Source organism: Lissotriton vulgaris, chromosome 2_1, assembly GCF_964263255.1.
Source record: "Lissotriton vulgaris chromosome 2_1, aLisVul1.2, whole genome shotgun sequence".
Lineage (NCBI taxonomy): Eukaryota > Metazoa > Chordata > Amphibia > Caudata > Salamandridae > Lissotriton > Lissotriton vulgaris.
The window spans coordinates 1,401,712,792-1,401,736,002 of NC_141687.1; the positions used below are offsets into that span (position 1 = coordinate 1,401,712,792).

At 41.8% G+C, this 23,211-nt stretch overlaps 1 protein-coding gene across 1 annotated transcript in view; it reads left to right on the plus strand.

Moving 5' to 3' along the window:
• The window catches only part of LOC147732656 (uncharacterized), a 208,838-nt gene that overhangs the window by 91,824 nt on the left and 93,803 nt on the right, over window positions 1–23,211 (plus strand). The window contains exons 4-5 of the mRNA XM_086958840.1: window positions 1,279–1,365; window positions 22,323–22,413. Of these exons, the coding sequence (XP_086814966.1) occupies window positions 1,279–1,365; window positions 22,323–22,413 (178 nt within the window). The remainder of the gene's footprint in view (window positions 1–1,278; window positions 1,366–22,322; window positions 22,414–23,211) is intronic.

A 23,211-nucleotide genomic window follows, 5' to 3' on the forward strand; every position in this document is an offset into this window, starting at 1 on the left:
CACAGGTGTGTTTCTGCCACAAATGCACGTTGGTGCCCGAGCCTTTTAAATTTAAATGAGACCATAGGTTCTTGCCATTGTTTTTTCTAAACCAGAACAGGCTGAACATTTATGTGCTTGGAATTGCAGTCCGAGGTCATTTCCGTCTAGTGTCATAGGTTGGAACCTCCCCTCTGCTTAGAGCCCCACCCTTAATTAATCTTCTGTTCATGTTCTAATTCCATTTAAAGGCACTAAAGCATTTCTTCTGACTTAGACGGGTTGCCGTCGTCCTCCATGTAGGTAGGCAACGTTTTCCCTCCAATATTTGCTGGTGGGTCTAAAGGGTCTTTGTTTATATAAATTTACATCTCCATCTTCAGCCGCAATTCCAGTTGAAAAAAACATCTTACTGCAGCTTTCAAAGATATGGAAGAGATATCTCACGTAAAATGCTGTGAATCTATGTAATTCACAAAAGTGCCTTATGCACTATAACAGGGTGTCCAACATTTGTCCATCAGCCCATATTCATTCTGGATTTTCAGAATAGCCAACATATTCATAAATGAGTGCCACTGAAATTAACTGTATGCAAATGTACCTCATATTACATTTCATCATCATCATAATTATCAAAGTACGTTTATTCGGTTTCTGTGAAAAAACCTTAAAAGTACATAAAATCAGCTATACATTTTGTAGTTACCATGGCCTATGCAGGTACACATGATATATCAATTCAGTTATTTCAGTACATAAAAAAGAATAAAAATTAAGAATGCCATCCTTAAAATCAATCTAAAATAACACTAAGAGGAAATTCATTATTAATTCTAATTATTTGTGGATCAATTTCAAGTATCGATATAAAAAGTGTTTCCACAGCACCAGCCTTCCATCCTGGACCTGTGTTGGGCGGTATTCCGCCAGAACCTCGTCTACAGAATATCATAATATTAAAAGTGACGCACCGGCAGCGCAAGGGGCTTGTAAATAAGCCTCTAAGCTCTCAATATAGATTACTAAAATACATTTAAGGTAAGTGCATATTATTAAGCATAGATTTACTATTCTTAACTCCACATCTTTGTACCTTTACATACCTTTCGGTAGATGTGGAGTTAAATTTTTTACTTACCTGTAAGCAACTAACTGTGCAATATTTTTCTCCTCTATCTAAGCTGTATTTTTGTCTTCGATATTCTGACATGCAACCATTTGTCTCATAATATGACAATATGAATTCTGAATAAGTAATGATTATACTTCTATCTGTCTCCCTGTATTCTGATCCAGTCTTTCAGATGGCACCGATAAACGATCCGTTCATCCAAGAAGAGGCAATAAAGCACATTTTCCTCTTCCCGATGAGGGAAATAGTAGGTGAGCAAATTCAAGCTGAGAAACTGTAAGAATGGGCCAATAAGAACTGATATCAAAATTAAAAATATAACAATGAATGTCATTTAGCGGTCGCCAGGGGTCGCATTACGACCCCTGTCTTTCCCCCTGTGACCCCTGTCCTCAGAGGTGGCAAACTCAGTGTCAGGAACACAGGGAACCTTATGGACATTACTTTGGACTCCACTTTCCTTGCTTTCTGTCAACTTTTATTATTACACAAATAGTGAATCATTTTATATTATTTACTATTAGTGTAAAAAGAAATGGATGCAGCTAGCTGGAATATTACTCTCCTTGGCAGTAGAGGTAGTAGAGGTAGGTAAAAAGGCTGCTTTAAAATTTGTATCGTGGGCACGCTTGTGGGTGAGAGTGTGTTTATGTGAGTGACAGTGTGTGTATGTGTGTATTTGTGAATGTATGTGTGTGAGTGAAAGTGAAGCCAAATGGTGTGGTGGATGATGTTGCCTCCACTATCCATGGCATCTTGGTAAGTTGACGTCCATGAGGTACATGAGTCAGTGGCAGTTAGAAAGGCAGGTAAGTGCCTTAGGTGTTTGCTTTAGAGATCTGCCTAGAACTTGAACGTGAACAGAGTACATCCTGTTAAACCATATTTATAGTTTCATGGCAGATACTAGAGCAGCCTAGAGTTGAGTGCTACCAACATCTAGGGCCACATTATGTACATTTTTATTCTCCTGGGGCGGATGCTAATTGCAATCCCTTGATGCACAGAGATTTGTATTTTTCAGGATAGATTAAGAATAAGGTCTTGGCTTGCACCCACCTATCCAAACATCACCTTCTCTCAGTGTTCTAGCTAACACCTGACTCCTCATTCCTTCAGTTGATCTAACCCCATTCACTCACTTGCTAAAGAAAATGTAACAAAACTTTCTTCTATGAGCAGTTGTGAGATAGGGCTTGATCTATATATTGGTGGTATGTAAACTTCGTCTCAACGGTGACAGCGATGAAGTATACATATGCCAATATGCAGGTTTGCCTGCCCGATTTAAATGCGGGAGGACTTTCATTTTGGCCACAGCACAGACTACTTTGTCTCTGCCATGGCCAAACTTCTCAGGCAGACCTGCGGGTAAGGACCAAGGGCCTCATTTATGAGCCCTTGCGTCACTTTTACGCCGCTGGTGCGTCACTTTTTGTGACGCACCAGTGCCGTAAAAAATGCGCCTTGTTGCATCATATTTACAAAGTGGCGCATCTAGGTAGATGCGTCACTTTGTAAACCCCTGCGCCACATTATACCTGCGCCAGGTTTAATGTTTGCAAGGGGGGCGTATTGACGCAAGGAAGGGTCGTAGAAGTGACGCAGTGAAATCTATGAGATTTCACTGCGTCACTTTTAGGACACCGTTGCGTCAAAATCCTGCGCCTGCCTCACAGCAGGCGTAAGACTGACACAGGCCCTTTCACATGGGGCTTGTCCCATGTGAAAGGACGCATTGCTGGAGTTGCGTCACTTTTGTGACACACTCCAGCAATGCGTCACTTTTGCGCTTACAGATACGTCAGAAATACTGACGTATCTGTAACTTCTTGCGACATGATGCGCCATACATTAAATTTGACGCATCAGGAATGTCGCAAGGAGTGCGCACTGAGAAGTGACGCATCGCTGCTTTCACGCAGCGATGCGTCATTTCTCATAAATAAGGCCCCAAATGGTTACATATCCACCCAGCTAGTTTGGGTGGGCATACATGTAGTCATTTTTTAGTGTTTCTTATTGCCAGGTAGAACCTGGCGTTAAGGAACAGGAAAATCATTCTAATGCTTTCCTCCATGGTACAGAGCAGGAATATCGTCGTAAAAATATCGACTAACCTAAATATCGCTGCAAAAATATCTACAGGAAGAAATATCGATGACAAAAATATCGTCTGACCAGAATATCGACAGACAGGTAAGTAATATCGTTAACATTAATATAGTTGTAATAAATATCGTTTACAAAAACATAGTTTACAATAATATCGTTTTTTAAATAATTATAAGTGATGTAGTGTTTTTAATGAATATTTGTAGTCAAAGTAGTATTTTTAGTAGTATATTATTATTTAATAATGTATTTTCAGTTGAATTTAGTATTAATAGTTCCGTAGCGGGTTATGGGTTTATAGGGGAGTAGGGTGGGAAGTAATTTAAATATAATGAAATAATACATTAATTAATGTTTTAAATGAATATAAATAGTGTAATAAATAATAGTTAATTAATTTCAATTAGTTAATTGAATAATAATTATGTAATTAATTATGTTAATTTTTTAATTAATTTTAGGTGTGCGTACAGGATTTTTTTAGTGAAAATGTTTTTGGGTAAAGGGGTGTTTTTAGGGTTCAGGGTCAGTTTTCAGTTTTTGGGTAAAGGGGTATTTTTAGGGTTCAGGGTCAGTTTTCAGTTTTTGGGTAAAGGGGTATTTTTAGGGTTCAGGGTCAGTTTTCAGTTTTTGGGTAAAGGGGTATTTTTAGGGTTCAGGGTCAGTTTTCAGTTTTTGGGTAAAGGGGTATTTTTAGGGTTCAGGGTCAGTTTTGGGTTTTTGGGTAAAGGGGTATTTTAATTATATGTATGTATTATTGTTGTTATATAAAGTAATGTGTAAAATCAATTTATATGTCCACATTTATTAAGTTTATAATTAAAAAGTGTAGTACATTTTTTTTAAATAGTTAAAAAATAAAAGTAATGTAATGTATTTTGTTAATAGTACTTATATTTATTTATTATTTAATGTAATTTTAATTATTTTAAAAAGTCGATATATTTTACATCTATATTAATTACAACGATATTTTGGAGTCGATATTTATGTACTTACCTGTTTAAGTATAGGGTGTCGATATTTTTGTAAACAATATTTTTACAACGATATTTATGTCAGCTATATTTTTGTAATCTATATTTTAACACCCTACCTCCTCCATCACGGGAAAAGACTATTATGGCGAGAGGGGCATTACATTTTCCTTTTCAAAAAGAAAATCCCGCCTTTTTTAAAAGGAAAAAGGAATACTCTGTGCTACAGGGCTGCAACCTGCAGCTGCAGCCCCGTAGCACTCAGTAATATGCATTGCCAGGAACCGCCATCATGGCAGTTCCTGGCAATGCTTTTAGAAATGACCGCCTGCATGGCGGTCATTTATAAAGTAAAGGGGCGACATCTCCAAACATGGGGATGGAGTCATTTACTCTGTCCCCATGGTGGAATGACAGACCGCCTTCCTTGAATTAACTTGGGCCCTTACTCCTTTACAATGAGGATTAGGCAGGAATGGAGTTCCAGACTAGGTCATACCTACTCACAGGAGCTCTTTGTGAGTTGGACCTATTTATTTTCAGCAAAAACCATTTACTTAATATTTGTAGAGGGCTGGATTTCGAAATGCTTATTAGTAATTAAGGAAATATTTTCATGTAAAATCTAGAATTGCAATCCCTGATTTTCATTTTATGGGATATCTTTGCTTATAATTCAAAGCACTTAAGTGCCATCCATCATGTAAGTATGTTTTGTGTATGATGGGTTTTTGTGTATTACATGCCATTGGTATGATGCATAATCAGTGTTCACTGACCGCGGTTTAATGTATGTCGTGGATCATGCAGGGTTTTCAGGATTCTTCGCATTAATTTAAATAAAATATATCAACCTGAGATAGTTTATACAGTCAGTGGTTTTCCTGAAATTCTGGCCTGGATCCTCCCGTTCTGCATTGTGGCTCAGAAAGGTGGCGCCGAAGCAATGCCAAAATATCTTGGTGAGGGCAAACAATGCTTGTAACCTTAAACTGGTCTCTGTCTATTGCTGAATCAAGCAATCATTCTGTGTGTGAGTGGTATGCCTTACTCTGAATGGTGATTATATTAACACTGGTAGCTAGTACCCATAACACTATGGATGTTCAGTACTCCCAACAGGCTAAAATGTGTGAGTAAAGTGCCACTGTAGAGAAAGCAATTCGTGCATGCTTTGGTAAACATCCATTGCTTGATTCAAATATGCTTATTACACTCTGTTTGATTTAATGTAATATTTATAGAGTGTGCAAATACCCGAGGGTGCCCTGGCACTGAGAAAGGAAACTGTATCCCGAGTGACAAAAGGACAACTCCTAGAGGAATAAATACGTTTTAAGACATTTGCGGAACTTAACTAGCTTAGGTGGAGGTGGCAATGGTGGGGAAACCACATCCACTCTTACATGTTTTCTTAAAAATAACACAAATTAATTAAAGGACCTGAGCGTAATGCTCGCTTGGTAAGGTGGGAAAAGAGCAGACATATAGTTTTTGGACTGAGGAGAAAACAATGCCTTATGACAGAGACATAGTACATTAATGATGCCTTTTCTTGATGAAATATGGAATGTACTGTAAAGTCTGAAGCAAAGGGATGAAGATGTAGGTGTTTCAAGAATTTGAAGTATTTTAATTAAGTTGAGGTTAATGAATGGAGGAGGTGGAAAGACCAACATATAGTGGGTTACAATACTTCAGTATGCTCAAGCTCAGAGACTGAACTAATATATTTCTAGTAGCAAGAAGGAGAAGGGTGAGGTAATATGAATTATTATGCTCAATTGTGTCCCCTACCACGTACCCCATCGGCTCCATGTACATACTTCAAGTACATGTAAGTTCCCTCCACTTCTAGCTATGAAGACGCAAATACATTTGCGTCCAACGTTAACATGTCCTCTTTCAGATCCACCATGAATGGGTCAAATATTCAGTTCCTAAGTATGCCTTGCCACCGTCTTTATATGGTACACTTTCACGTTTTTCAGCTCTGGCAAGTTAGGCCCTGATTTCTGCCATTGAGCCTTTTCCCTGCCTTCTGCCTCTGGATGCTACAGCCTGGACCTGCATCTGTAACCCTGAACTTTGACTTACTTCCTGCACGGCATGTGGTGCCCGGCTCTGCCTGACTGCCTGCCAAAACTGTATTCAGCCTTCAAGATTATCTGCTCCGCTCCTCGAAAATACATTCTTGTCCAGTAGTTTAGGTAAACATCCCCCAGCTGCAGAGTAAAGGGCCCAGTCTTTCCGTCTCCATGCAAGTGTATTACTGTACCAATTTCCATAGAAAACTCCAGTTACTTAAAGAAATATATGCATCTCCTAGCCTTAGTGACAAGTAACCTCTGTCCCGATAGCCTTTAGTTTCCAGCAACATGTACTCCAAACACAAGATACCCGATATGATTTAGGAACAAGTCGATCTGACCCACCAGATTTCTGTCTCTAATCCTAGCGCTAAATGTCAAGTCCCCTTCACCCTCCAGTCCCACGTCAGTCCCACGTCAGTCACACGTCATGCTGCTGCGCACGCATCTCTGCCATATATTTCTGTTGACACTGCAGGATTCTTCTAGGGATCCACCCACTTGCGTCACTTCTATGAATGAAATGCTGAAATGTTTTTTCTTCTATGTGACGTTTCTGGCACCCACCTCCGTGTACACCCTTGTGCACGCCTTCTGATTACATATTGTTACGCACATGTTTCTTATCTTGTTTCTTTCAGCTGTTACGCCTTCTGAACCATCACCACTGTAATGATACTATATATACTGTGTACTGTTAATAAATCATTGTACATGTCCATGATTCCCTTCCTGAACCCTCATGGTGATGGATCATGCTACCTGGTCCGGACCAATTCCATTTTATGGAATAAAACCCCTTAAACCCCAGATGCCACGGACTCTGTGTCTCTTATTTTGATTAAGTTATTTTATTGAACTTTACCGCAAAGAAATTAAGTACCAGGTAATTTTATTTACCACATAAATTGGCACCCCAGATGGGACCCTCCCCCACCTTACGCGCTGGCGGTGCGTTGCAGGCCTAGTCCCCTGCCACAGCCGGACGGACACTCATGCGCATCCGCAGGATTTCCTGTATCTCCCTCAGGCCAACGGAGGTGACTGAGACTGCGATCGACACCCAGACGAGGCGGTGAGGAGTGCGGAGGATCCCAACCCGAGTCCAGCCGAGAGTGCAAGGTCCGAGGTGTCTTGAGGCCCACCAGTTCCGAAGTTCCGCCAGTCCAGTGTCGAGTTTTCCGAGGCCTTCTGTTCCGTGCTTCCCGGTGAGTACCGTTGCTGGGGACGCATCTAGACGGGTGCATTAGTTTGCCCCGGTCAAGACGAGTTTGGGTACACAGACCCGGTCTGCACTGTTTAGCAGTGTATCTGTACTGTTTAGCAGTACATCAAGTAAATGTTACTAGTTAATATGTGGTTTTCTGTTCGAAATGTTTAAATGTGTTTTAATGTCGTGGTATGAGTGATTGTTTGATCCGCATTACTGTGGATATTGTAATCATTGTGTTCAAGTTCGAGTAAGTATAAAGTGTCGAGTATTAAGTCCGAAAATGCCGCTGTTTAGTAAGTTACGACAGATAGGAACTAGAAAAGGGATTCTAGAAGAAGCAGTGCCTGTTCCACCTAGGGACACTCCAGGGCATTTTATGTACCACAAGCATGGCTTAGATGCCATACTGTACTTCGACTTGTGGGTCGATTATACCAAACACTTAGAAGAGAAATATAGATGGCCTGTTTCAGGGACATGGGATGCCGAGTGCATCATGAGAGTAGAGGAAGCATTATTGAAAAAGAAAGCCCGACAGTCACAGAAAGACGCCATAGAAATAAGGCGTAAAGAATCACATAGACGCACTGAAAAAGAATTCAGAAAAGCAGAGAAACATAGAGAAGATTCAGAAAAGGTCCGAGAAAATGTATTAGTTGAGGAAGGCATACGAGTAAAAACAGAACAAGTAGACAGACAGCGAAATACTCTTGCGAATGGTATGTATCCTCTCTTGGCCGCGGGTTTACCTAAGGCCACCCCGGAAGTACCAAAAGATCTGCCCTCTCCATTGGTTCCAACTAATTTGCGTCACAAGACCGCAGCAGAGATTTTCCTTTCTTCCTATTTGGATGATGTAGCTCCAGCTTATACTAATGCACTTGCTCGTGTACCCGTCCCACATGTACCTGTACCTGTACCCCATAATCAGCAGCCCCCGGGTCCGCAACAGCAGATTCCTCCTGCCCCGGCTCCTATCCAGAATCCTACACAGCTTCCTGCACCCCCTATTAATCCGCTTAATCCTTTTGGGACTGGCATAGTTCAGGTCCCAACCCAGTTACCGACAGGTTATGGTCAAGCCTCCGGCTCAGGAGGCGCATCAGGAGGTTTTCGAACCCCGCCACAGTTACATCGAGTGACAATGAGAGATCTCGCAAAAGCACGGACACCTAAGGGTGCCACAGCAGAACAGCTTAGACATCAGCTTACAGATTGTAGGTACGACACTGTGCCTGGTACGTCAGGACCCATGTTGTTAGCGCCCTTACGTTTAAGACGAGTTACAGATTATCTGATATTGTTACCAGAAATGCCAGAACATCTAGACAAAATGTATCACTTTATTAGAACGGGAGAAGGACCCGAGAGTGTTGGTGACGCCATGTCACGTCAGAAAGTTGAGAACAAAGGTTTAATTATGCGATTCCTGGTTAACTGTTTGATAAGAGAACAAGATCAGGCAGGATTTCCACAAAGTGAGATGGATAGATTGAACAGATGGAGTCAGAATATGGCTGATGGTAAACATGATAGAGAGAAAAGTATACATACTATGGTTAGAAAGATCCGTAAAGAGATCATATATATACATGCTCGTCAAGAAGCCGATGAGCCACTCGAATCAGACGATCTAGCCTCCTCCCAGGAAGAGGATGAAACAGAGAAAACAATAGAGACTTCGCAACTAGCAAGTCGAGACATGCTAGCCTATGTAGGTAAGGGTAGACCTTTTAATAAAGGGATACGTCCAGAAGGCAAGCGAATTTTCCATTCTGCTATGTCGAATCCGAAAACGCCTGAACATCTATTCCAGGCTACCGATAAAGTACTTCAACATCGAATGGGGTACCATGTACTCAATTCTATGGATGAACAAGAATTAGCCAGATCAGCAGTACAATGGGCTGACAATTCTAGTATGTATAATGATGACACAGTAGCGCAAACCTTTTTGAATCTGTCCCCAGACGAACAGCGACTAGCTGGTATGTACATGATACAACATCTTCTTTTGTTGTATAAAAGCCAACGTTCTGATCCAGGTCCCTTAGCTGATGTACTAATAGAACTACTCATGAATAAATGGAGAGGTCTAGGTAGCGACTTAATTAAAGTAATTCTTGAACAACGACACAGATATAGTGCTTTCTTGAATCCACAGTTTGTTTCAGCCCCACCCCCAGAAAGGAAAATGTTTTACTTCGATAGACAGAATCCCTTACGAGAAGTACATCCAGTCCAGAATACCGATAACACCCTTAGACGTGTATTCGTATACACACCGTTATCTAAAATGGAATTATTGGAAATGAAGAAAATAGTACCTAGTCATGATAAAGATCCAGCAGGTTTTCACCGTGAAATAAAAGACATGTTACTTATGGGAGACTATACCTATCCCGACATTATGAAAATATTGAAAGTATTACTGCCTGCCGGTATTTACGAGAAACTCAAAGAAAAAGACTGGGAGGTGGGAGAGCAAAAGATAGATTGGGCTGCATTAGAGAATGAAGAAACAACTCGAACTCCAGGTCTAGGGCTTGGGGACAAAACTAAAGCATTACCAGGATTGTTAGTACAGGTTTTGCCCAGATTATTGTCAACTAAAAAGGAAGACTGGGATGCAATCTCAGCCTGCAAACAGAAACCCGATGAAGACACTAGTGATTTTTATTCTAGATTTGAGAAATGTTTTATTATTAATAGTGGCCTGAAACCAAGTAGCGAGTCATACCCACATCTTTTTGTAACAAAACTAGTTGAGAATTCCTTGCCTCAAGTTAAGAATCGTGTATTAAAAGTCGAGAGCACATGGCAAGCAAACACGCCTTCCCAGATGTTACAAATGTTACAGTACCACCAGAACAGAATTAGGGAAGAACACGATCACGAACAAAGACGTATGAAAGACACGAAAATGAAAATGTTAGTTGCTCAGTCAGTTCCAGCTGACAGTCTGAAAAAGGGCATGACACAGTCCAATAATTCAGCAGTTCCCGTTAAAGGGACATGCAACTACTGCAAGCAGCCAGGCCATTATATAAATGAATGCACTGTTTTAAAACACAATATAGCAACAGGCAAAACTAAGGAGAGACCGCGTCCTCCTAGACAGGATCAGGTCCAGCAACACATACCACAGAATGTACAGCCTATGCATGCTCCACAACAGACAGTACAGACCGTAGCGGTACCTCAGCCACAGCCAATTGCCTCAACACAACATGCAACTCAGCAGATGTACCAGTATGCACAAACTGACTATCCCGAGTATCAGCGATACACATGAAACAGCCTAGAGAGGGAAGTTGGCTTGCCTCTCATTGAGATTCCTGTAGATCAAGAGGGTCCTTATGTACATAGTCAGGTATTAGGGAAAGATAGAAAGTTTCTGATTGATACAGGGGCAAGCAGAACAACGATAAGTCACGACGAGGTTCCAGGGGCACCCCTCTCAGGCTCACAGAATGTTTCCCTTGGTTTTTCAGGAAAACCTATTGTTAATGAAGTATCGAAACCAGTTCCTCTAGCAGTTGGTCCGTTATCACGAACTACAGACTTATTGCTTACGAAATCATGTCCAGAAAACTTGTTAGGTATCAAGACACTGAAGGCTCTAGGAGCAGTCATATGTTGTTCTCCGGAGGGAGTACGACTATTTTTACGTGACTTTAAAGGTCACTATGTGTTGAGGGATATTGATCCCAGGTTACAGAATGTTCCTGCACAGTTATGGGCACAAGGCCCCACAGATGTAGGTTGTATGCACATTACACCATATCGAGTTACACTCAAGCAAGGAGTTGTTTTACCCCGAATCCGACAATACAAGTTACCCCCAGATGCTGTAGTGGCTTTACTGAAAATCATTGACGAGCTCATTGCCCAAGGAGTGGTTGTAGAGACCGACTCCAATATCTGTAATTCCCCTATCATTCCGATTCTTAAACGCACTGATCCAAGTGCACCACCAGTTTATCGATTAGTGATCGATTTGCGCGAATTGAATAAATGTATTGTGCCACAGTATCCTGTGGTTCCAGATATCTCCTCATTATTGACAGCTATTGATCCAGAAGCCACGTTCTTTACTGTAATTGATCTCAAGAACGCCTTCTTTAGCGTCCCCATTGATCCGGATAGCCAATATCTGTTCGGATTCTGTTTAAATGGTCGAAGCTTCAAATTTGCACGCGCACCTCAAGGATTCACAGAAAGCCCCAGCATCTATAGCCAAGCATTGAAAAGACAACTTGACAGTATTCACATGCCTGACAACACTGCCCTACTCCAGTACGTCGATGATCTATTGATCACCGCTCGAAGTGAACACGAATGTGAACATGCATCACTGACAGTCTTACATTTCCTGGCTGATATGGGACACAAGGTGTCCCCTTCGAAGTTACAATTCTGTGTTCAGCAAGTGGTATACCTTGGGCACTTGCTGTCCAAATGGGGGAGACAGCTAACACCCGACCGTATCCAGTTAATTGTAAATATGTCACAGCCCAGAACACAAAAGGAGGTACGGGCCTTTATAGGCCTCACTTCTTACTGCAGACAATGGATCCCTCAGTATGCATTTCTAGCCAAACCACTTATACAGTTGACAACACAGGAAGCAGTGTCTTCGACTGTCCTCCCTTGGACTCAGGAACATACACAAGCTTTTGACGACTTGAAGAAAGCCTTATGTCAAGCACCTGTTTTAGCGACACCATGTTACAGCAAACCTTTTACACTTTTTGTCACAGAACGTGAAGGTACTGCATTGTCGGTCCTCACTCAAGACCAAGCAGGTTCACACAAACCGTGTGCCTATTTTTCTAGTACATTAGATCCAGTAGCCCAGGCTTTGACTGCGTGCTTGAAATCAGTAGCAGCAACAGCTCTAGCAATCAGACAAAGTGATTCTATAGTGTTAGGACACCAATTGACAGTACAAGTTCCACATTCCGTGGAAGTTCTTTTAAACCGAACACAGACTCAGCACTTGACTATAGCACGACTGACAGGTTATGAACTGACATTGTTTCAGCCACATATAGAAATCAGACGCTGTAATACATTGAATCCAGCTACACCTTTGCCATTAAATATGACAGACCCTTTGGCACATGATTGTGTTGAAGTTGTCACCATTACGACGAAACCCAGACAAGACTTGACAGACACCGCATTACCAGATCCAGACCTGACACTTTATGTGGATGGTTCATGTATGAGAACAAGTACAGGAGAGTTAGTGGCTGCATATGCAGTAACAACAGAAACTGATGTCATAGAAACACATCGTATTGACACCCTGTCAGCTCAAGCAGCAGAGCTCATCGCTCTGACCCAAGCCTGTATTCAAGCCAAAAATAAGAAAGTTAACATATACACGGATTCCCGTTATGCATTCGGAGTTGTACATGACTTCGGAGTCCTCTGGCAAGAACGAGGTTTTTTAACTTCACATGGTGCCAAGATCCAGCACGGTCCTCTCATTCAAGCTCTGTTAGAAGCAATACATTTGCCTACAGCAATAGCCATTATGAAGTGTAAAGCACATATTAAAGTTACTGACACCATTTCCCAGGGTAATGACCTGGCAGACCGCACAGCCAAGCTTACAGCGTAGACTCACACACCTGACTTGACAAAGACAATAGTCCCGACACCAACTCATTGCATGACAGTCAGGGATCCCGCCTTAGATGTAATTGACATACAGACACATGCTACACCAGACGAAATCAAGAAATGGACTGAACTAGGAGGGATCCAGACAGAACAGGGATGGATGACGAAAGGAAAAGCCACATGGTTTCTCCCCGACTCTATGGTTCAAGTTATTATTACCACAGCACATAGTCCTGCACATTTAGGAGAAAAAGCCATGTTAGACAGTATTCAAAACCTTTGGTTCAGTAAACATTTATGAGCAGCAGCAAAACAGAAAGTGCGTACTTGCATGATCTGTTGTCAGTTCAACCCAGGTAAAGGCATTCCTGTAGAGCAAGGTGGATTTCATGTTCCCGATCACCCTTTTGAAGTCCTCCAGATGGATTATATCCAGATGGAACGTTGTCGAGGATTCAAATATGTCCTCGTAGTTGTCTGTGCACTTTCCCGTTGGACAGAAGCATATCCAGTCCCAGATTACACTGCTCCGACCACTGCCAAGCAGCTGGTACGTGAATTTTTCCCACGATACGGTTTGCCCCGTGTCGTGTACTCAGATAACGGTCAGCCATTCTCGTCCAAGTTAATGAAACAGGTATCACTCCTGCTCGGCTATCAATGGAAGTTTCACTGTGTCCGACATCCCGAGGCAGCAGGTCTCGTGGAACGTCATAATCAGACTCTGAAAATTCGCCTCGCCAAGATTTGTAAAAAAAAGGGCGTAGACTGGATAGTAGCCTTACCCGTTGCCCTCTTCTATATGAGGATGGTAGCGCACTCGAGAACAGGGCTATCCCCGTATGAGGTGGTCTTTGGCAGGCCACCGAATATGTGGGGGACGCCTCTGCCTAGAAAAATAACAGATGTTGATAGTAATATGCTGACAGATTACCTTGCTTCCTTGATGTCTGCACTACAATCATGTCGTTCACAGGTTGCTGCAGCTTTTCCCGACAACACCAATGTAAAGCCACATAGGATCATTCCGGGGGACCTTGTTCTCGTCAGGAACTTTGATCGAAGGAATCCGCTGGAGCCCCGCTGGCAGGAGCCGAAACTTGTCCTGCTAACTACGAGGACTGCTATCAAGGTCGAGGGCCGCAAAGGGTGGCTCCACTCCAGCCACGTCAAGTTATTTCATGGACTGCTTCCAGTTACAGACTCTCAGCCCTCCCCCTCTAAGGACTGCCCAGATTTCAGTGACTTTAAACTTCCCCTGATAGAGAAAACTCCTCAACAAGAGTATAAATCAAAACTAAGGTCTAGCAAGTCAGACAGTTTAATTGTTTAAGTCCTCCCCTAGGTGAATCGGTTAAACCTGATTCTGACATGTACCCGTTAGACCCCAATAGAGAGAGAGATAGACAGAAACAGCTCAAGAAACATGAATATTGTAAAACTCTCCGCAGTCACTGTATAGTGACATTATTGATTATGTTTTTTCTGAGTCTTATGATTATTGCTGCAAGTATACTGTTAAACTTGTACTATCCTATTTTCAAGCGTACACATTCTACTTCAAATGTCACTATCGAGCACACTTTCAGTGAATTACCCCCGCATGAGTTGTCTTACCGACTTGCGCTGCGCAACAATACATTCATTAGTATGTTACACCATTCCCATCAGACCGGCAATGCTACCAATTGTTGGATATGCGGCCGACTCCCTCCCTATCAGAAGTACAAGGGAGTTCTGCCCCTCTTTCCGTACCCGTTCACAAACAATGGCACCTGTGGTGCATGGTTTAGTTTAATTAATTACTTAGATTCTGATTCCGCAGTTTACCAAGGCAACTGGGTATGGGGAAATCTGAACACTGTTCTGCACAAAGTATGTTTCCCTGACAAGGAGGGTTTTCCCAAAAGGACAGGGACAGATCTAGAAAACGAAGTATATGGATTAGGTAATTTTACACTTAACCTCATGATTCTGAATGTCGAGTCCGAAACCAAGCCAGACTTACCCTCTATGTCAGTATTACCAGTTAAGGGTGAACTATGTGTCAGAAAGAATGGTTCAGTACACCTAGGTCATAGCGAATGTACCACTGTAGTTGAATTTAGTGATAAGGGCAAGTCTACATTCAAAGCTTCCCGTCATTCTTATTTTGTTTGTGGCCATACAGCATACATACGTTTACCTCTAGATTGGGATGGCACTTGTTACATTGCATTCCTTCTACCACCTGTTTTCCTAGCTCCTCCTGACTATCATAGGAACTCCCACCTAGTACATACTAGACACAAGAGAGAACTCCCGATTGTCGACTATACTGAAACGGCATGGGAGCAATACACAGACTTCAATAAAGGTTTCTTCCCCTATCTAGGCACTGTATCGAATAGTAAACTGATACGTAGATTGACCAGAACCCTTGAAGCAGTAGTGAATGAAACTACTTCCGCCCTAGGCAACTTAACAGAGGAACAGTCTGCTATGAGACTTGTTGTTCTTCAAAATCGTCTTGTTCTTGACGTCATCTTGGCCGATAGGGGCGGAGCTTGTAGAGTCATCGGATCGAGTTGCTGTATTTTCATTCCACAAAACGCACCTTCAGTATATAAAGCCATTACCCGTCTTCACCAGATTGCAAGTCAGATACACCAGAATCCAGGCACCTGGACTTGGTCCGGTTGGTTCTGGAGCACGTTATCAGCCTGGGGATGGAAAGTCCTATCCTTCCTAGGAATAGCCCTTCTCATATTATTCAGTTGTTGCCTATGTTTACAATGTGGGCCAGCGATTTGCGGCTTGTGCGCCACATCATGTATTCCCCATTCAAGTTCAAGTTCAAATGCCCGTCAGAAAAAGGAAGAGCAAATGATGTTATATGAACAAATAGATGGATTAATGAGGATTGATATATCATGAAGGGTCCGTAGGGGACAAGGAGGGAATGAGGTAATATGAATTATTATGCTCAATTGTGTCCCCTACCACGTACCCCATCGGCTCCATGTACATACTTCAAGTACATGTAAGTTCCCTCCACTTCTAGCTATGAAGACGCAAATACATTTGCGTCCAACGTTAACATGTCCTCTTTCAGATCCACCATGAATGGGTCAAATATTCAGTTCCTAAGTATGCCTTGCCACCGTCTTTATATGGTACACTTTCACGTTTTTCAGCTCTGGCAAGTTAGGCCCTGATTTCTGCCATTGAGCCTTTCCCCTGCCTTCTGCCTCTGGATGCTACAGCCTGGACCTGCATCTGTAACCCTGAACTTTGACTTACTTCCTGCGCGGCATGTGGTGCCCGGCTCTGCCTGACTGCCTGCCAAAACTGTATTCAGCCTTCAAGATTATCTGCTCCGCTCCTCGAAAATACATTCTTGTCCAGTAGTTTAGGTAAACATCCCCCAGCTGCAGAGTAAAGGGCCCAGTCTTTCCGTCTCCATGCAAGTGTATTACTGTACCAATTTCCATAGAAAACTCCAGTTACTTAAAGAAATATATGCATCTCCTAGCCTTAGTGACAAGTAACCTCTGTCCCGATAGCCTTTAGTTTCCAGCAACATGTACTCCAAACACAAGATACCAGATATGATTTAGGAACAAGTCGATCTGACCCACCAGATTTCTGTCTCTAATCCTAGCGCTAAATGTCAAGTCCCCTTCACCCTCCAGTCCCACGTCAGTCCCACGTCAGTCACACGTCATGCTGCTGCGCACGCATCTCTGCCATATATTTCTGTTGACACTGCAGGATTCTTCTAGGGATCCACCCACTTGCGTCACTTCTATGAATGAAATGCTAAAATGTTTTTTCTTCTATGTGACGTTTCTGGCACCCACCTCCGTGTACACCCTTGTGCACGCCTTCTGATTACATATTGTTACGCACATGTTTCTTATCTTGTTTCTTTCAGCTGTTACGCCTTCTGAACCATCACCACTGTAATGATACTATATATACTGTGTACTGTTAATAAATCATTGTACATGTCCATGATTCCCTTCCTGAACCCTCATGGTGATGGATCATGCTACCTGGTCCGGACCAATTCCATTTTATGGAATAAAACCCCTTAAACCCCAGATGCCACGGACTCTGTGTCTCTTATTTTGATTAAGTTATTTTATTGAACTTTACCGCATAGAAATTAAGTACCAGGTAATTTTATTTACCACAAGGGGCGTTACTTTTATCAAGACCTTAAGCATGAATAAACATGATGATGTAAGTTTAGAAGTATGAGCTCGAAATGAAAGATTATAATCTAAACTCTTTCCCAAATTGCAAGCAGATGTGACTGAAGTAGAACACATACCAAAAGAAGTGGGCCACCAAGAGGAGGCCCAGATATCTGGTTTGCCAAAAATATGAATTTCTGTTTGTATTTAATCATAGAGAGTTGGCTTTCATCTAAGTGGATTGTAAAACAGTTATGGCACTGACAACATGAATAGGACCGTTAAGGGTTAAGATAATTTGTGTCATCATCATAGGCGAAAGACAGACTAAAAGATGCAACAAGATCTGTGAGAGCGGCAACATAGAGATTAAACAAGGAATGGCTAAGGGATGAGCCCTGGAGAACATCACACAAACTAGGCTTAAAAGGGGGTAGAGAGGAAATCCCCTAAACAGCTTGAGCATAGCAACTCAACACAGAGCAAAGCCATTTGAGCACAGTTCACACCTTACTGGCATCTCTCATTCTGGTTAACCTAGCAGAGTGGCCGAAGAGGGCAGCACTGCTTCTCTCCCCAAGTTAAACCTTATATCATTACTGGCTGCGGCCAACACTGGATCCATACTAAGGCCTCACCAAAAGCCAGATTGAAAATAACTGGGCACATGCTGAGATTCCAGACAGTTGATAACTTGTAAATGAATGCATTGTTCTTTGATCCTGGTCAGATATGGTAGTAGAGACATAGGATGATGGTTCAATGGTTAAGGGAGATCTAATGCAGCCTTCTTCATAAGTGGGATTATAGTAGTAGAATTCTTCCAAATGTCCAGTCTAGATCCTGCTCCAGAGATGTAAAGCAAATAGCATGAATATCTGACAGAAGAGAGGGAGCAGAAGCTTTTGCCACTTTGTGAGAAATAACATAAAGCGAGGAACCAGAGATGATCGAGGTGAAATGAACCCTGACCTCATCCTGGGATAGCTTGTAAAAAGTGATCCATTTTAAAAGTACATCAGACTCATACTCAAACTTGAGAGAAGGAGGATGAGGCGATTGCTTGATCAAGTTAAATATTTTATTCTCAAAAAACCAGAGTGTGTAGAACCAAACCTAGGATTAGGAGATGTAATGCAGAAAGGGCCTCAGGATACGCTAAAGATCTATACATTGAGAAACTTACCTTGGAAGGGTTATGTGATCTTGTAATCCGAGTATGATAGTACTGAGATCTACACTCACTGATAAGTGATTTACAGCTATGCAATGCTTGTTTGTGTTTTAGTGTACCTAAGGGACAATAGCTATTTCATGGAATCAAAAAGATTGGTAAAGTGGGAGGTATAAAGTATATACGAATTACGTGACAAGATGTAGAAGATGTTAGAGGCCTATTCTGGGGGATGTAATACTAAATAACAAACTCCTAATACCTGTCCATGGGTATTCATATGCCTCAACCGAAGGGAAGAACACATTATCAAGAGTGTGCCCTCCCAAGAGTGTGGAACAAAATACTGTCTGAAATGAGTGCACTGACTTGTACATGTCAACAAAGGACAAGCCTGTTAGTAGAGTTGTCAAAATGAAGACTGAAATCACCTAAAATAAGTAATATGTTACAACATGTGAAGTGAGAAGAAGAAAAGTCTAGAAGAGAAGGGAAAACATTGTTGAAACTACCCAGAGGTCTGTAAATGAAGAGGATTCTTAGTACACATTTTTGGCTATTTAAGGCCGACAAAATTAGAAATACACAGTCTTGCAAAGAAACTATATCCCAGTTAGCAACAGACAGTGAACATATGAAAATCAGATAAAATAGCCTATAGGTATGGCTATAGCAGTGTCGGGGAAGGAGCGTTCTTTTAACCACCTTCCATTGCCGTTAGAATATTAATTTAGTAATCAATTGATTACTCCCTAAAATCTTTGGTATGTTTAATCAGGAAGCAGATATTGACAAGTAAGCATGATAAGTTGTTAAGATTGATGCTGATTGAGGAAGGGTGTGCAGGTACATTTAATTCTCCAATGTGATCCTCCCAAAAAACTGGATCATCTTTATTCATAACTGAAGGTTTAGAGTCAGTCCAGGATTGAGAAACCATATTTGAGGCATCAGGGATATAGTGAGGAAGATTTAGACCCACCGACTAAAGTGGGGCATTGTGCTTGCGTCTTACTCCTAAGGCTTCACAAGAACAATCACAGGTCCTAGGCCCAGCCGAGATGCGGATGGGTGCAGATGGGCTTGCATTTCATGCTCCTACTGTCACCCCAGAATCAAGTTTCGGGAAGGTAGGAGCTGAAAGATTACCTGACAACTTTGCAGAAAGATGTCTTCAAGATTAGAAGCATTATGTTGTTGTTTTTTTTCCAAGTGATGTTGAGAACCAGACCTTTGCAAATCTTTGCTGCTTCAGACCACAAAGGTTTAACTCTGTAAGAGAGGTTCAAGGACCATCCAAGCTATCTAAGAAAAATAAGACGTGTTGCCATTAAGTTATTAAGACCATTGGGCTAAATCCTGAATTAAGAATAGTGTCATCAATACGCTTAGACACCGATTCACATCGATTAAAAAGATCTATGATTTGTTGTCAAAAATCCTTTTACCTGCTGGAGCCATCGTTTATAAATTTTTTCAAATAGCGATTATTCTGCTCGCTATAAAGGGGTCAACAAATGTATTTTCGTTTAGTCCTGAAGATGGTCTCGTCAATCAATTTCTAGAGACCGAAACGTCGACCAACGCTTTTTCTTCCATTACTTTGTATTCATTGCAACAAAGAAGAAAAGCGCACACAATAGTTACATTGGAGTGGATTTGAATTTGTATTGTTTTCTTCATGTAACATTGTGTATCTACTTTCCAGTACCCTATTCAAAATATACAAAGTAACCTTTTCTGTACACACCCGTTTTCTAGTTTTGCTTTTGTTTTGATTTTCAATTATATGCTGCCTTATGACAATTTAACCCCTTCGATGCTCATGACGGAACGGTTCCGTCATGAGGCACGGTTGAGCTGTGCTGATGACAGAACCGTTCCGTCATGAGTAATGAGGTATTCAATAAATCAGCACAGGAGAAAAATCTCCATAGCAGCGAAGGTGTTAATTTGTTTGTTGTGACTATTAGCACAATTCATCCAAATAAGAAATATAGGTAAAAATTATTACAATCTATTAACCACATGGCTGCTGCGGGGATTTTTGCGCTGTGCTGAATTATTCAGATTCCCCTTTTTCATGACGAGCTCAGCTCGTCATCAGCACACGACACCCGTGGGTGATGACGAGCTGAGCTCGTCATCAGCAGCGAAAGGGTTAATAAGAACAGACCGTCATCCATTTGGGTCTCTAAATGGAAATTACAAATAATCTTAAGAGATCGTTAATCAAATCCCTTGAATGTACTTTTACTTCATCATTTCTCCTGGACAGTCACACACAATGGGAGCTTAAGTGTGACTTGATGGGCCATTCTGGTAGGATGGGTGGGAGGTACTGTACCCAGCCTCACTTACACCTGAATAGGCTGCTTCCTGTCCCCACACAAAGGGATACATACCCCCCTGTCGTGAGGCTGGAACCAGGGTAGGAAGGGAGAACCTTGGTGTACTATAAAGGCCTGTCTTTGAAGTCTCCCCCAATTCAAAGACACAACTGGGTATAAGTACTGGACCTCAGACACCACCACTTCAGTGCACTTCTGGACCTGTGAAGACTCTGCCACGAAGAAGAAAGCTGAGTTGCTGAAAGACTATCACTCTGCTGGGCTGCTGCTTTGCTGGACTCCGACCTTGCTGTGCTGACCTGCTGCCTGCTGTTCCCCTGTCTGGGTGAGAAGGACTGGACCTGCATCACTTGAACCAAGAGTGACTTCAAGGGCTAGCTAGCTGGTTTCCTGATGTGGAGTCTCAGGGACATAAAAGACTTCTAAAAAACCTGCTTCTACACCTGGACTCTGGCATCTGTGAGTCAGCCCTGCCAAGTGGTGACACCCCAGTCTTGGAACTTTGGAAGTGGGTCTAAGGTTTTTGTTCTAGCAGATCCCATGTATCTTCTGACTAGCTGACAGATCGCAACTGCTGTGCAGATCAGAACCGGCGCATCACCTTTGTTGAGTGGATCAGCACTAACTCATTCCCTCCTTTGCGTGGACCAGAGCATCGCAATACCGTGTGTAGAGGATGCAGCGCTTCACCTACGGAACCTCCGCCGCACAACGCCCTTCCTGGCACAAGGTTTTCACATCCCTGTCGACAGCCCCCTCAACAACAGTGCCGAACCTCTGCAGCGCAACGAAGAGATATCCCAAAGAAGCGCTTATTACTTCTAAACGCTGTTTTACAGTTTATTTTTTAAACATTCATATCTCAAGTTGGATTTTTGTTGCTTTGGTCTTGTTTTATTTATTAAATTACGTTCTATTGTTCTAACCTAGTGTGGAATGTTTTTGTGGTGTTTTCATTGATTTACTGTTTGAAGTTTTGTACAAATACTTTTCACATTGCCTCTAATTTAAGCCTGACTCCTATGTGCCAAGCTACCGGAAGGTGAGCACAGGTTAATCTAGGGCTTGCCTGCTTCTTACCCTGACTAGGATTGTAGTTGCTGCTTGACTAGGGCTCAGACCCCTGTCAACGTACAACCCAATTTCTAACAAAAAGGTTTTTATTTAAATGTCTCTATCACTTTATGGAACTTTTAAGTTAAATTTGGAAATGTCTTGTTTCATGGAATTCCTGGAAATACTTCATTATCAAGGACTGTAGGTTCTAGAAAATAATTCATTGTGATTTTCAACAGCACAGTGATTGAAACAGAGTCTGCACATACTGATCTTACATATTTAGAATGTGAAATTTCTTCTGCATGCACCCAAGTCCCAAACAATAGTAAATTGATCCACTTGGGGTATGAAAGTTTATACTTACATGGTACAATGATACAAATACTGAGGTATATTTGTTAACATTTCCAACAGGAAATTAAAACGAAGGGACAGTGATCCTGCTTTATATAAAAACAGCTTCCTGCAATTTAATCCTTACCATGGAAAGACAGAACACGAAAAGGTAAAATAAAGTTTGCACAGTGTATTGTTGGCTCGATAGAACTATAGTATTGATTTTAGTTTTTTGAACATCAGCATCACAATCAAACAGAACAAGTACATTCAGGACATGCAGCAGCGGAAGGGTTGTGGTGCTCAAACAAGCTTGTTGCATAGCATTTATACAGCTAAACTTACTTCAGCAATACCAAATTATGCACAACAGCAATATTGTTTCCTCAGGCTCCAACCATTCTTAAATTTCTTCAGGGACCTTCGCCTAGCCATGTTGTCATCGTCCCCACAGACCATTGGGTGTCTGCACTATCCCACAATTTTTGCATTATCATGCCTCCCCATAATCAATCCCAAATCACAGAACAATTTAACATAACGAGAGGTTGTGCTCTGGGACATCTTAGATATTTTGTGGGCCGTGGGCCAAAAGTATTTTGGGGGCCCCTGTTTGGAACTGCTTTGAGTTCATGATCCAATTTCAGCTTATTCATGTTGTCTTTGGCTAGGCCACTAACAGTTCACAGGCACACTATATTCTAAATCCTAAATGTGTTTCCAACTAACATTCTGGGATAGTGATGTGTGTTTTCAATATTTTAATATAGCAGCAGCGCACTAATATTGTTGCAAATAATCTCTGTGAGCCACTGCCATTTCTGTGAGGTCCTGTTTCGAACTTCAGGGAATTTGTTTTGTGGATGTGGTGGCATAGTGTTGGAAAACATAAAGACAACATTTCTCTAAGTATTGTCTGTAAAATACTTCCACAGCTCACCCCCAAGAAAAGTGGTATTTAAACAAT